The sequence below is a fragment of the Oncorhynchus kisutch genome, linkage group LG20 (assembly GCF_002021735.2).
Source record: "Oncorhynchus kisutch isolate 150728-3 linkage group LG20, Okis_V2, whole genome shotgun sequence".
In the NCBI taxonomy this organism is placed as follows: domain Eukaryota; kingdom Metazoa; phylum Chordata; class Actinopteri; order Salmoniformes; family Salmonidae; genus Oncorhynchus; species Oncorhynchus kisutch.
The window spans coordinates 40,818,268-40,834,700 of record NC_034193.2 but is presented as its reverse complement, the minus strand read 5'-3'; the positions used below and the strand labels follow the sequence as shown (position 1 = coordinate 40,834,700).

General features: G+C 45.5%; 1 protein-coding gene across 1 annotated transcript in view; it reads left to right on the top strand.

Annotated features, from left to right (window-relative positions):
• The window catches only part of LOC109865703 (protein kinase C alpha type-like), a 210,029-nt gene that overhangs the window by 152,875 nt on the left and 40,721 nt on the right, over positions 1-16,433 (top strand). Inside the window, exons 8-13 of the mRNA XM_020454088.2 lie at positions 1,418-1,511; positions 9,609-9,752; positions 10,296-10,469; positions 13,342-13,433; positions 15,297-15,359; positions 15,554-15,692. Of these exons, the coding sequence (XP_020309677.1) occupies positions 1,418-1,511; positions 9,609-9,752; positions 10,296-10,469; positions 13,342-13,433; positions 15,297-15,359; positions 15,554-15,692 (706 nt within the window). The remainder of the gene's footprint in view (positions 1-1,417; positions 1,512-9,608; positions 9,753-10,295; positions 10,470-13,341; positions 13,434-15,296; positions 15,360-15,553; positions 15,693-16,433) is intronic.

Below are 16,433 nucleotides of genomic sequence, written 5' to 3'. Positions count from 1 at the left end.
GAAGGCTTCCCGAAACGTTTGTCCCAAGCTAAACAATTTAATTGAGTGTATATAAACTTCTGACCCACTGGGAATGTGATGAAAGAAATAAAAGCTGAAATAAATCATTCTCTCTACTATTATTCTGACATTTCTCATTCTTAAAATAAGGTGGTGATCTTAACTAACCGTGAAGACATTGCATTTTGACTAGGATTAAATGTCAGGAGTTGTGAAACCTGAGTTTAAATGACTGAGCTCACCTCCGCAGTTAATGTAATGATGAGAGGTTAGCGTGTCTTGGGGGTATAATACTTGTGTAACTTTCTCACTCATCATTATTGACGATTCATTCAGAATTTGTCCCAATACTTTTGCTCCCCTAAAACGGATGCACTATGTACAAAAAGTGCTGTAATTTCTAAACGGTTCGATATCGATGACGATACCCTCAAATTAAAGCTTACAGTCTGCACTTTAACTTCATCATCATTGTTTTCATTTCAAATCCAGACTTTTGTAGTATAAAGCCAAAAATGTATATGTCCTGCTTCACTGTCCCAATAATTACAGAGAGCATGGCAACACACATTTTTTTGTGTTGTGTTTTTGTAGACTGCCGGAAGAGTAGCAGTCATTAAGTTAATAGCGAAGAAGGGATCTTAATGAACATTAATTTAATTGATCCTGTTTTATCCGTTTGAAGCAATCACAGCTGTAATCTGATATTTTTTTATAGCGATTTCTATCTGAAAAGTGCAGTGATAAATCAAGATTATCTTTCGGATGTAAGTCCCTTCTTCTCAACTTACCTGCATTTCCATGTCATTGTTGGTCATCATCACAGAGCCTCTTGGCGTTGTGGTCCCTTATATCTCAGTCTGGTGCCAACCGATCATTAATCACAACAGCAACAGTGAACTTTATCTCCACAGCTCAGTGCCCTTTGAGGTGCCATCTGATCTCTGTGAGTCATAAATAGTGATGTGTTTCATGAGCGCCGCCAACACACGGATCATTCTGGCCCAATGCACTGGAGCCAGAGGGACTATTGCTTTGTAATGAACTATGTGTCTGGGCCAAGTGGGTAGGAATCCGGAGGTTAGAGAGGGACAGAGGGTTGAGGTGATGCAGGGAGGGAGGGAGGGAGGAATGCAGAGACGTCAACTAATGGCCGCTCCATACCTAGCTTTTTGTCTCTGGTTATAACATCTCTTTCTGGGTTTTATAGGCTGTTGGGATGTTTTTATGCTGGCTCTTAGAAACATTCTGTTACTTTTAACGCTTATCGACTGCACTATAAATAGCAAGCTGGGTCTCAGAAAGTCCATGGGCTTGGATTCACATCCATAATGTTGTTTTTGTAAACAATCATAATTGAAATATGAATGCTCTCTTTCGCTCTCTTTTTCTCTCTCTCTTTTTCTCTCTCTCTCAGGTACAAGATGTTGAACCAAGAGGAGGGCGAGTTCTACAACGTGCCCATCTCAGAGGAGGATGACGGGAACGAGGAGCTCCGACAGAAGTTTGAGGTGAGGCCTCAGAGACCAGACTGGAGGACATATTATCCGAATAATCGTTGGTTACTGTAGCCCATCCTGCTTTTCATCGAACATTCTGTGATTGTTATTACACGTCGTGATACGTCTCTTTGTATGCCTGTTAGTTTGTATGAATGACTTCCGTTTTATTCAGTAACGCGTGTGTGTTTTTTCCTGGTTATATCCACATGTTATGTTTGTGACCGTGACTAAGTGAACTCATCATATTAAGTCCTTGAGCTTCTACCAAAGCCACTCCACAACCACATTAAACTGGCATAATTGAATTTGGCCCTTCTCCATGACAAATATGTTTGCATTTCAAGATGGCCACCATGCCCCTCCAGACCGTAAGCACTGTGTGTCCCGGAGAATCTGGACATGAAAGGGCCATGGATTCTCCATGGAAACAGGGCTGTTAATTAAAACTCTGTTGTGCCGCTCGTCTGTCTCCAGGCGCCCAATGAGAGGCTGTCTCGTTATTAATTATTCTGGGTGGCTCGAAGGTGCGGTGGTCTTTTTCTCGTCCTCCAAGACAATAGTATATCCAGCTTTGTAGATACAGGCTTATAGAATATGGTAGGGATTAACCTTTGACCCCCGCTGTTCTAGAATCAGGGGTGACTCAGACCGGTGTCACTGTAAAGCTGCTACTTCAACAGCACGAACATGGATTTGGGCAGGAAGGATTTGTTCGTTACTCCTGAGAATATCATTTTTAGTTTATATTTGAATGAACTATATTCCAAAAGCTCCATAATTGATTGAATGATATGGATAGAAAGATATCCACCACTTGTCTTACGGGCATTAATGTCAAACTCATTTTGGCCCTGAGGCCACATTCAGTCATTAACGGAAGGCCGCAGTGAAAATATGTTACATTTCCTTGCCGTCGTAAAAATGTTCTTTTTTGGAATCTTCGATGCTCCGTGACTGTCTAGTGATTGTTAGAGAGCTGGATAGTTGAGAAACTGTATGTATATAGGTTGATTATCATTTCTACCCAGTTTCCATTTGGTTTTAGTCATTTGAAAGTATATTGAGTATGTTATTTATTTTGTTCTCAAACCACCTCTGCATTAGGTTTTCATTCTCGAGCTGTTATTTATTTTCTTTCAGTTACTCTTGTGTTGTCCTTTGGTTTCATCAGGTAGACACAGCTGATGGCCTTGTGTTATATTTTGACTGAGCCTTGTCCAATAGACAGAGCCTGTTAACAGTAACGAGACTACAGTATTGATGAATAGCTTGACCCATCCATGGCCCGTACACCTCTCCGTCATGTTGAGTGCAGACTCGGCCTGGGGCCACAGACATCACACCGTGTACCCAGCAGGGCCCTCTGGGTGGCTAGTCTTGCTGATGAAGTATGACTGGGAACTTCCTCAGATGAACACTAGTGTACTGTGTGTCATTATCACTTGGAGGGATGGAGGGGTTAGAGTGGTGGGATGGAGGGGTTAGAGTGGTGGGATGGAGGGGTTAGAGTGGTGGGATGGAGGGGTTAGAGTGGAGGGGTTAGAGTGGAGGGATGGAGGGGTTAGAGTGGAGGGATGGGGGGGTTAGAGTGGAGGGATGGGGGGGTTAGAGTGGAGGGATGGGGGAGTTAGAGTGGAGGGATGGAGGAGTTAGAGTGGAGGGATGGAGGAGTTAGAGTGGAGGGATGGAGGAGTTAGAGTGGAGGGGTTGGAGGAGTTAGAGTGGAGGGATGGAGGGGTAGAGTGGAGGGATGGAGGGGTTAGAGTGGAGGGATGGAGGGGTTATTGTGGAGGGGTTAGAGTGGAGGGATGGAGGGGTTCGAGTGGAGGGATGAGGGGTTAGCGTGGAGGGATGAGGGGTTAGCATGGAGGGGTTAGAGTGGAGGGATGGAGGAGTTCGGGTGGAGGGATGGAGGGGGTAGAGTGGAGCGATGGAGGGGTTATTGTGGAGGGATGGAGGGGTTAGCGTGGAGGGATGGAGGGGTTAGCATTGAGGGGTTAGCGTGGAGGGATGGAGGGGTTAGCGGGGAGGGGTTAGCGTGGAGGAATGTAGGGGTTAGCATGGATGGATGGAGGGGTTAGAGTGGAGGGATGGAGGGGTTTTAGTGGAGGGGTTAGAGTGGAGGGATGGAGGGGTTAGAGTGGAGGGATGGAGGGGTTAGAGTGGAGGGATGAGGGGTTAGCGTGGAGGGATGAGGGGTTAGCGTGGAGGGATGGAGGGGTTAGCGTGGAGGGATGGAGGGGTTAGCATGGAGGGGTTAGCGTGGAGTGATGGAGGGGTTAGCGGGGAGGGATGGAGGGGTTAGCGTGGAGGAATGTAGGGGTTAGCGTGGATGGATGGAGGGGTTAGAGTGGAGGGATGGAGGGGTTTTAGTGGAGGGGTTAGAGTGGAGGGATGGAGGGGTTAGCATGGAGGGGTTAGAGTGGAGGGGTGGAGGGGTTAGAGTGGAGGGATGGAGGGGTTATTGTGGAGGGATGGAGGGGTTATTGTGGAGGGATGAGGGGTTATTGTGGAGGGATGGAGGGGTTATTGTGGAGGGATGGATGGGTTATTATGGAGGGGTTAGAGTGGTGGTATGGATGGTTAGAGTGGAGGGATGAGGGGTTAGCGTGGAGGGATGAGGGGGTTAGCGTGGAGGGATGGAGGGGTTAGAGTGGAGGGGTGGAGGGATTAGAGTGGAGGGATGGAGGGGTTATTGTGGAGGGGTTAGAGTGGAGGGATGGAGGGGTTAGAGTGGAGGGATGGAGGGGTTAGAGTGGAGGGGTGGCGGGGTTAGAGTGGAGCGATAGAGTGGAGGGATGGAGGGGTTATTGTGGAGGGGTAAGAGTGGAGGGATGGAGGGGTTAGAGTGGAGGGGTGGAGGGATTAGAGTGGAGGGATGGAGGGGTTATTGTGGAGGGGTAAGAGTGGAGGGATGGAGGGGTTAGAGTGGAGGGATGGAGGGGTTAGGGTGGAGGGGTTAGAGTGGAGGGATTAGAGTGGAGGGATTAGAGTGGAGGGGTTAGAGTGGAGCGATTAGAGTGGAGGGATGGAGGGGTTATTGTGGAGGGGTTAGAGTGGAGGGATGGAGGGGTTAGAGTGGAGGGATGGAGGGGTTAGAGTGGAGGGGTGGCGGGGTTAGAGTGGAGCGATAGAGTGGAGGGATGGAGGGGTTATTGTGGAGGGGTAAGAGTGGAGGGATGGAGGGGTTAGAGTGGAGGGATGGAGGGGTTAGGGTGGAGGGGTTAGAGTGGAGGGATTAGAGTGGAGGGGTGGAGGGGTTAGAGTGGAGGGGTTAGAGTGGAGGGATGGAGGGGTTAGAGTCTATTTCTGTGGCCCACTGACAAGATATCTTAAGGTTGGTATGTGTGGCATTATATTCTTCCATGTCTTTCACAAATGTAGGTGCATTGTAAAAGATCATTCTCGCTTTGGCTGGTATGCACAAGAGGTTTGGGGTTAATGGGCTGAGGTCACTTCCTGTTGTTGTTTACAGCTACTACTGTGTCTGTCTGACTGAGACAAGTTTGGTCTAAGAAAATAGCTTTCTCTTTCTCTCTCTCTTCCGGTCTCTCCCTATCGCTCTTCCCCTGTCTCCCTCCTCACTCTCACGCTCTGCCTGCCCTTCTCTCTTTCTGCCTGCCCCTCTCTCTCTTCCTTTTTCTCCCTTAGCGTAACACTTCCTCATCTCTCATCTGTGCTCTGTGAGACCTCTAGATGCCCACCCTTTGTCTTGTCAAATCTAATGCCTGAGTTTCTCTCCTCCCTTTCCCCCCCCGTCTCTCTCCCTCTCTTCCAGGATTGCCAAATTAACTATCACTTCCTAAAGGTATCTCTCCTCTCCTCGCTCCCGTCCTCCCATCCGCTGTCTCCTTTCCTTGCCTCTGTTCCTCTTTTGTCTTCCTCTTTTGTGTCCAATCACTCGCTTTCTCACTCTCTTCTGCTCTGATCATTTGTACGTGGTTTAAGGCTACTGCAAATAGATCCAGTTTACTAACAATTTGTTCTCAGTGTGGGGTTGGAATTAGCACAAGAACAAGAGCCATCAGATGGCAGGAATTGCTCTCGTAAATCATTGTCTTGAGCTGTAAATAGCCTCGTCTAGTGTTGAGAAAACCAAGTGAAAAGCTGTCATGCTGGAAGGGAAATGTGACTGAAAATTGTCCTACAATACAATTGTATGTTTCTTTGCTTTTATATAAATGTTATTCTCTACAAAGATAGCGTTTCTGGTACTGTGTACGTACAGGTAGGCTCCTTCCACAATAAAATAGGACAGTATACAAATACAATATGCTGAAAATACAAGTGTCCCACAGGGCGAATTCCTCATATCATCCAATAGGAAAACAGGCCTTAACCTCTGCAGACCCCAAGGACAGAAGTGTAGGACGATGGACACATGTTTCAGTGCCTGTTCATTACAGGGACATTGCAGCCAACCCCACCACCCACATACACAAACACACTCTGTTCTTCTCCTTCTCTCCCTTATCTCTTTTTCCCCCTCTTTATTAGTCCTCCACCTCTTCTGTACTACTCTTCGTGTTTTGGTCCTTTAGCAGATGCTCTTATCCAGAGTTACTGACAGTAGTGAGTGAAGACATTTTCAATCTTTTTTCCCCCTACTGGTCCCCCATGGGAGTCGAACCCACAACCCTGGCGTTGGAAGCGCCGTGCTCCACCAACTGGACCTCTCACTCCTATTCCTCCCTCGACTGTGTAGCCGGGTGTCTGTGTATATACTGCAGCCACGTACACCTAACCTGGATGGACTAGGCACAGGGAAAGCGGGTGGGGATATAGGGGGTGGGAATCGGGGACTCCCCCTTGGGCGATAACTGGTTGGAAGGAGATTGTTAGTAAAGATTTCCCATCCATGTCTTTCTGTGTACTGTCTGTCTGTCTATGATGTACATCTGTCTGTCTGTCTATGATGTACATCTGTCTGTCTGTCTATGATGTACATCTGTCTGTCTGTCTATGATGTACATCTGTCTGTCTGTCTATGATGTACATCTGTCTGTCATCAAACTTTTTGTCTGTTTTTTTTTTATTTCTCATCACTATCTGGTCATATTTATTTTTTATCTTCCTCCTTTTTGGCCTATAGGTTATTTTTGGCTGCTTGTTCTATACTAGAGCAGTACAAGGGTGGAAGTTTAAGCTGTGTGCCTATAGCAATGAGAGGTCAATACAAGGATGGACAGCACAGTTAGTTTCTAGGGCCATAACGTGGCTTTTACTATGTCTTTATCAACACGAGCATTTCGTTGGACCCGCTAGCTAACGCATCTGCTAAACTGTGTACGCAACCAACAAACTTTGACTTGAGGAGTTGATTTCTCTCACGTTTGTTCATCGCTTATCTACAAGAGGGCAGTAATCAAGCCAGGTTTTAAAATGCATTGCATTGGAGGTGCATTGAATCGAATACAGTGCAGTTTACAGGGCATTCAGAAAGTATTCAGACCCCTTCCCTTTCTCCGCATTTTGTTACGTTACAGCCTTATTTTCCTCATCGATCTACACACAATACCCCATAATGACAAAGTGAAAACAGTTTTCTTTTTTTTCTTTTAGCAAATTTATTACAAATAAAGAACAGAAATATCTTATTTACATTTCAGACCCTTTGCTGTGAGACTCCAAATTGAGCTCAGGTGTATCCTGTTTCCATTGATCCTCCTTGAGATGTTTAAACAACTTGATTGGAGTCCACCTGTGGTAAATTCAATTGATTGGACATGTTTTGGAAAGGCACACACCTGTCTATATCAGGTCCCACAGTTGACAGTGCATGTCAGAGCAAAAAAGTTAACCATGAGGTCGAAGGAATTGTACGTAGAGCTCCGAGACAGGATTGTGTCGAGGCACAGATCTGGGGAAAGGTACCAAAATATTTCTGCAGCATTGAAGGTCCCCAAAAACACAGTGGCCTCCATCATTCTTAAATAGAAAAAGTTTGAAACCACCAAGATTCTTCCTAGAGCTGGCCGCCCGGCCAAACTAAGCAGTTGGGAGAGAGGGGCCTTGGTCAGGGAGGTGACCAAGAACCCGATGATCACTCTGACAGAGCTCTAGAGTTCCTCTGTGGAGATGGGAGAACCTTCCAGAAGGACAACCATCTGGAATCTGGAAAAATTCAAGGGGTCGGAATACTTTCTGAATGTATTCTGTATCATTACATAAAGTTATCATGAAACACATCATTTATGACATGCTGGTTTATGGTTTTAGACCCTATATTTCATAGTGTCAGTTTGAGGTCTTTGACCTTTGCTTAGGAATTTGTCAAACTGACCCCTTGTAAAGGAAATGGCACTCTAGACAAACTCAAAATGATTCTGAATGCATTTGTTTTGTCTTTTGTTAGTGAGAAAGAAACGTAGTAAGAAAGCCACAGTTGTAGTTTCCACCATTTACCACTAGATGTCCCCATAGCACTTTGTTGTAAAACCCAGTATGAGCCACTGTGCTCCTGAAATAACGTGTTCCTTTGCATCAGTGGGTTAGTGTTATGAGCGACCTGTGCTCCTGAAATAACGTGTTCCTTTGCATCAGTGGGTTAGTGTTATGAGCGACCTGTGCTCCCGAGATCAATTGTTTCAGTGCTTTGGTGTTATGAGCGAGTGCTCCTGAAAAATAAATGTGCCTGTGTTGTCAATGCGTTTAGTCTTTTGAGCGACTGTGCTCCTGAGATAAAGCATGTCTATATATAGTGCTTCTGATAGTACGGCTGTGTCTCAGCCGTCAGGCGTTCTTTGTTCTCCTCTCCCCTGCTGTGGTTGCAGGCAAAGGACAAAGCCAACAAAACCAAAGTTCAGGTGCGTCCGCTTTTGCAAGTCTCTTCCTCTCGTTGGCTTCGCTTATAGGTGTGCCGTGGTCTGCTTCGCCAGATAGTGTGCTGCCTATACCTCACTAGCTATTTCTAGGCCCCGCCCGCTAAACAACCCCTAGCCACTGTAGCATAGTCACCTGCCAGGAGTGGACAGGTGTAAGCAGTATGGCAAAGTCTTCACCTAGCCTATCAGAGGGCAGGGTGGAGCTATAACCTTTTGCTCATGTCTATCACATCCTGTCGGATCGACGCGACGTGAAGAGGGTGAGGGGCTAGGAATGATCTGGGCTTGTATGCAGACGCCATGAACCAAACTAAAGCCGCCTGACCAGTTTACTACACCTCGTCTAGCCATGAACACCAAGGGGGGTGACGTGTCAATTCATTGGACAGATTTCCAATGGGCTCAGATGTCTTTGGTTCAGTTAATTTTTTGGGATTATTGTATATATTCTACACAAATGGGCAGCTTTTTATTGTTGTGTGTCATGTGCTGCCAGCCTGTCCAGTGTACTAGACAGACGAGGTTGAGCTGTAGTGTGGACCAGGTTTAGCATGACTGGGCCAGCTGCTCGATTTGGCCCAAGCTCTTGAGGTGTGTGTGTGTGTGTGTGTGTGGAGAGATTGGACACCTGTGAGTAAGGGTGAAGAATGATAATGGCACCCAGGCTGCTGTGACACCGCCATGTTCCCACTGCCTGGGAAACCGATGGAATCGATGGCCTCTGGAGAAAATGGAGGTCGCAAGAGTGTGCGAAAACGGGTGTGTTTTAGTGCATGTGTGTGTTCGAGGCCAGGAGGGTTTTACCGTCTTGCTCTGATTCTGAACCAAGCACGGTTGAAGCTTTGTAAGAGCATGTAGTGGACACACTTTAGCGTTGCGATTGATACTTGATTGGATGGCACATTGACCAATGACAATGCATTATCACTGAGGGAGTTTGACAGTAATTCATTCAAATGTGTTTAGATGAATTTCAACATTTTGACCTCAGGGTTTCTTGTAAATGCCACAAAAAGGGGAGTTATTTTACCATAATGAGTTAGCATAATGGCAAAGTCAGGAGTATTCAACATGTGTTCTGTAAATCCATATTTACTTTTCTTTATACCCTCTGTGTCTATCTGTGTTCCATCTCCTCCTAAGTGAAAGTTAAATAAAGTTAAATACATGTTTTTTTAATGGTGTTCTATTGTGTTATAAAAGGCTGCACAGCAGTGTGTGTGTGGGTGCGTCGTGTGTGTGTGTGCGTCTCACGCTGATCCCCTCTCCTCACCACACATAGAAAGCCAAGCTGGGCCCTGGTACTAAGAAGGTGATCTCTCCATCAGATGACAGCCCGTCTAGTCTGCCCTCTAACAACCTGGACTCGGTCAAACTCACCGACTTCAACTTCCTGGCCGTGCTGGGGAAAGGCAGCTTCGGCAAGGTGAGCCCAGGATCTGACTTGTATTTTTAAGGCGGTGAAGCGGTAGTCTCCCGGACACAGATTAAGCCGAGTCCTGGACAGAAAAGCACTTTCAAAATGAAGATTCTCCATTGATCTCGTTTTTTTTTTGTGTGTCGATCTTTGCTTGTTCTGTGTTTGGGAAACTTCCCCACAGTGATTTGAGTTATTCTTATTGGCTTCTGAAATCAATGAAGGTCCTGGGATGTTATCTATCGGACAAAATCTGAACTTGATTCAGATCCAAGTCTATTGTCGGTGTGCGTGAGTCACATCATAGTCACATCATCCACAATTTACACAGAACCGAGTCACGCAATGAATGAGTGCAATGCCACGTTTCGGTTCAGACTGTCCGTACCTCGAAGTAGCACAACGTGACTAAATGAGTATATCCACGCGTCAGTTGACTAGTAAGCATAGTAACAACATAACAGTTGAGTTAATAGCGTCACTATCCGCCTTAAGCCACCCTATTAGAAGCCTTCGGTCTAACCTTTGACCTCTCGTGCTCCTGTGTACCAGGTGATCCTGGCAGAGATGAAGCCCACGGAGGAGCTGTACGCCGTCAAGATCCTGAAGAAGGACGTGGTGATTCAGGACGATGATGTGGAGTGTACCATGATCGAGAAGAGAGTCCTGGCCCAGCAGGACAAACCACCCTTCCTCACTTCACTCCACTCCTGTTTCCAGACCGTGGTATGGAGACTACAGACACACGCACACATACACACACACACGTGGGCATATGGGCACGCCCACACAAACACACCATTTGCTTGCTTTTTTGCTGTCCGTCGATGTTGATGATGATGATGATGTGGCTGTGGTTATTGTGGTGGGGCACACACACACACACACACACACACACACACACACACACACACACACACACACATATATTATATTTCTCTAACTCCTCAAGCTCCTCTATGACACTAAATAAATAATTACATTGGATAGGCTATTGTACTTACCTGCAGTATAGTATGATTACTATTCATGTGTTCATGGTTATTATTGGCCTTGACCGTGACCTTTCCCCTTTGATGATGTCATCACCCAGAGTTGTAGTTGTTCGATGCGATTCTACCACAGGTTAAGTGGGCTGTATCACTTTCAAATACCTTTATTTATTAGGTTGAAAGTAAAGGAAAGTAATATTGAATTGTGTGTGGGCATTCCTTGTCAAGTTACTACACACACACACACACACACAAATGTACACCACCCACGTATATACACACACACAAATGTACACCACCCACGTATATACACACACACACATATATACACACACGTATATACACACACACACACATATATACACACACACACATATATACACACACACACACACACACACAAATGTACACCACCCACGTATATACACACACACACACACACACACAAATGTACACCACCCACGTATATACACACACACACACAAATGTACACCACCCACGTACATACACACACACACACACACACACAAATGTTTACCACCCACGTATATACACACACACACACACAAATGTACACCACCCACGTATATACACACACACACACACACACACACACACACACACACACAAATGTACAACACCCACGTATATACACACACACACACACACACAAATGTACACCACCCACGTATATACACACACACACACAAATGTACACCACCCACGTACATACACACACACACACACACACACACACACACACACACACACAAATGTTTACCACCCACGTATATACACACACACAAATGTACACCACCCACGTATATACACACACACACACACACACACACACACACAAATGTACAACACCCACGTATATACACACACACACACACACACAAATGTACACCACCCACGTATATACACACACACACTCTCACACACACACAAATGTTCACCACCCACGTATATACACACACACACACACACAAATGTTCACCACCCACGTATATACACACACACACACACACAAATGTACACCACCCACGTATATACACACACACACACACAAATGTACACCACCCACGTATATACACACACACACACACACACACACACACACAAATGTACACCACCCACGTATATACACACACACACACACACACAAATGTACACCACCCACGTATATACACACACACACACACACACACACACACACAAGTTCAATTACATTTTTCTTGTTTTAATCTGTCCACTTTTTCAGCACTTCTCATTCCTCCTTAATCTTTAATCCCTCAATCTCTCTCCGGCAGAGACGACAAAGGGCAGGCACCATCTGCACCGTACGGTGGCGAACACGCATACACACACACACCCATCCCCCAAAGTGGAAATCTAAAATTCTATGCATTTTAAGTGATGAGAAGTCCAAATCCTCTTCACAATAAGGTGCCACGATCACTTTGAGGGTAATTGTTTAAGGAAACCATTTGCCTTGTCTGCCAGGTTATGTCAAGCCTCTTGAGCAAAGTGCATAAAATACGGCTAACCTCATTATAATCTCGCAGTGTGATTTAATTTCAAATGTATTCGTCAATGATGTGCGTTATAAGGAGGCGATTGATTTAACTAGGGTTTAGTAAGCTGAGGAATACATAAATTGGTCGCCTCTCTTCAGAACGCACAATGTTGAAGGAAAGTTTCAAATTAAATCACACTTCCAGATCATAATTAAGCAACAAGTCCCGAGAAGGTGTGGTATATGGCCAATATACCACGGCTAAAGGCTGTTCTAAGGCCACGACACAATGCAGAGTGCCTGGACACAGCCCTTAGCCGTGCTATATTGACCACAAACCCCAGAGGTGCCTTATTGCTATTATAAACTGTTTACCAACGTAATTAGACCAGTATATGGTAATATTTTGTCATACCTGTGGTACACAGTCTGGTGATATACCACGTCTTTTAGCCAATCAGTATTCAGGGCTCGAACCACCGGGTAATAATGAGGTGCATGTTAAGTTTTGCACTTTGAAAATGTCGCCCTGTGACTAGTGCAGGACAGACAGGTAAAGGGGCTGTCTGAGGGATTTACTTCATTACTTCACATAATCGAGTCATACATGGGAAATATTTCTGAGGGGTGTACTTTTTCCTCTGATGTTGTTGTTCGGCTTTCTATAGTTTTTAAAATTTGATTTTACCTTTTATTTAACTCGGCACGTCAGATAAGAACAAATTCTTATTTTCAATGACGGCCTAGGAACAGTGGGTTAACTGCCTTGTTCAGGGGCAGAACGACAGATTTGTCGGGGATTCAATCTTGCAACCTTTCGGTTACTAGTCCAACGCTCTAACCACTAGGCTACGCTGCTGCCCCATTTTACTTAACACTCCACCGTATCCCCTATGTGTGACTCAATACTACACAACAGCCTCGTCACTGGGTCCTACAGTATAATGACGAAAGCCTCTGTCTTTCTGACACGGCTGTTATCATGTCACGGTATATGAGGGTAGAACGGATGCCAACCCAAAACATTATGGGAAAACAATGTTAAATGATATCTAACACCCCCATCTCTGTCTCCCTCTCTGCCTAGGACCGACTGTACTTTGTCATGGAGTACGTGACTGGAGGAGACCTCATGTACCACATCCAACAAGTGGGCAAGTTCAAAGAGCCGCAGGCGGTGTAAGTTACCCTTCCCCTCGCTTTCCCCTTTTATACGGAACACCAATCAAAACGCAGTATGGAAAGTGTTGGTCCCATGTTTCTGCTCCCGAGTGGCGCAGCAGTCCAAGGCACTGCATCTCAGTGCAAGAGGCGTCACTACAATCCCTGGTTCGATTCCAGGCTGTATCACACCCGGCCGTGATTGGGAGTCCCATAGGGCGGCGCACAATTGGCCCAGCGTCGTCCGGGTTTGGCCGGGGTAGGCAGTCATTGTAAATAAGGATTTGTTCTTAACTGACTTGCCTAGTTAAATAACGGTTAAACATTTGTAAAAAAAAATAATAATAATAATAATCATTTTTGTTAGCTGAAATAAAATATTTTTTATTTAACTAGGCAGGTCAGTTAAGAACAAATTCTTATTCACAATGACGGCCTCCCAAAAGGCAAAAGGCCTCCTGTGGGGACGAGGGCTGGGATTTTAAAAAGTAAATATAGAGCAAAACACACATCACAACAAGAGACACAACACTACATAAAGAGAGACTTAAGACAACAACATAACAGGGCAGCAACACATGACAACACAGTATGGTAGCAACACAACATGACCAAAACATGGTAGCAACACAACATGGTAGCAGCACAAAACGGTGTTTCCTCCGACACATTATTAAGAAGCAGTGCGGCTTGGTTGGGCTGTGTATCAGAGGACGCATGACTTTCAACCTTTGTCTCTCCCGAGCCCGTACGGGAGTTGTAGCGATGAGACAAGATAGTAGCTACTAAACAGTTGGATACCACGAAATTGGGGAGAAAAAGGGGTAAAAATAAAAAATAAAAACAATACATCACGGAAAGCAGTCATAACTGTCAGTAAGAGTGTCCATGCTTGAGTCTTTGAATGAAGAGATTGAGATAAAACTCTCCAGTTTGAGTGTTTTGTTGCAGCTCGTTCCAGTCGCTAGCTGCAGCGATCTGAAAAGACGAGTGACCCAGGGATGTGTGTGCTTTGGGGATCTTTAACAGAATGTGACTGGCAGAACGGGTGTTGTATGTGGAGGATGAGGGCTGCAGTAGATATCTCAGATAGGGAGTGAGGCCTAAGAGGGATTTATAAATAAGCATCAACCAGTGAGTCTTGCGACGGGTCTACAGAGATTACCAGTTTACAGAAGAGTATAGAGTGCAGTGATGTGTCCTATAAGGAGCATTGGGGGCAAATCTGATGTCCGAATGGTAAAGAGCATCTAGTCACTCGAGAGCACCCTTACCTGCCAATCTATAAATTACGTCTCCGTAATCTGGCATGGGTAGGATGGTCATCTGAATCAGGGTTAGTTTGGCAGCTGGGGTGAGAAATGGAACGATTTCAATAGAGGAAACCAAGTCTAGATGTAACTTTAGCCTGCAGCTTTGATATGTGCTGAGAGAAGAACAGTGTACCGCCTAGCCATACTCACAAGTATGAGGTGACTACCTCAAGCTCTAACCCCTCAGAGGAAGTAATCACACCTGTGGGGAGAGGGGCATTCTTCTTACTAAACCACATGACCTAAACCGATTTTCTATGAACTGTAACTCAGTAAAATCTTTGAAATTGTTGCATTTATATTCTTGGTCAGTATAAATAGGGGGAATAAAAGTGTGTGTGTGTGTGTAAAAGATAAATCAATAGAGGGCTTGGAACAGAGCGGGGGAAGGGAGAGGTCAAGCTAGACTGGGCACTGCGAAGCACGGAGGAGAAGGAGAGACAGCAGAAATATAAATTCTTATACCTCGGCTGTCAGGTTGTGTTCAGCACATTACAGTCCTTTACAACCCTTCCCTGTTTGAGATGAATGGCTTCAGGGCTGTCTAACACGGAGCGTGTCGTTGCAGGTTCTACGCAGCAGAGATCTCTGTCGGCCTGTCCTTCCTGCACAAGAAAGGAGTCATTTACAGGTGGGTCTTCTTCCAATGTATACCAACTCAGAGGCACTTTATCCCATTCTAGGATCAATGTTTACTGTACACGGTGAATTGTCAAACCACGAAGGAATCCATTGAATATGGAAATGTAAGGAAGTTAACAGGAGTGGTGTAAAGGCCCTAAAATACATTTGGCCCTTGTCACATGATGCGGTTGTCTCCTGCAGGGATCTGAAGCTGGACAACGTGATGCTGGACTCGGAGGGCCACATTAAGATCGCTGACTTTGGCATGTGTAAAGAGAACATACACGAGGGCGTGACCACTCGCACCTTCTGTGGGACGCCCGACTACATCGCCCCAGAGGTAGGGACATGGGGAGTGTGTGTGTGTGTGTGGGGAGGGAGAGGGGTGGTCCTCTTTGTCATTGTCTGGCCTGCGCCCCCGTCTCCGTGGTGATCCACATCCGAGTCGACAGCTCAGGACACACACACACACACACTCCCGCTGACTCGGACAAACATCGTTGTGCCCTAGGGTTGGTTCAAACTTATCACAGAGAAGCCAAGGTCTACATATCATTGATTATCTATGTAGGCTAAGCAGCCTGCCTCAGTAGGCGTACTATTCAGGGAAGGAATACTGAACCCCGGCTGTAGAGAGTAACATAAGCACTAACTTTAACAATGCTATTTTAGCATGAAACTAATGTAAGCGCCATTTAGACCACGTAAAAATGTGCTTAAACACCATTTCCGTGCATTTACCCACCATGTACGTGCATCCTATAGTATCTTAGTGTCTTGTTTCCTATTGATTTGTATCAGCACATCCACTAAAGTGCCTCTACTGAACATTTTGAGTTAGGACTACAGTCTCTACTGAACATTTTGAGTTAGGACTACAGTCTCTACTGAACATTTTGAGTTAGGACTACAGTCTCTACTGAACATTTTGAGTTAGGACTACAGTCTCTACTGAACATTTTGAGTTAGGACTACAGTCTCTACTGAACATTTTGAGTTAGGACTACAGTCTCTACTGAACATTTTGAGTTAGAAAGGCTAGTGTCTACTGAACATTTTGAGTTAGAAAGACTGTCTACTG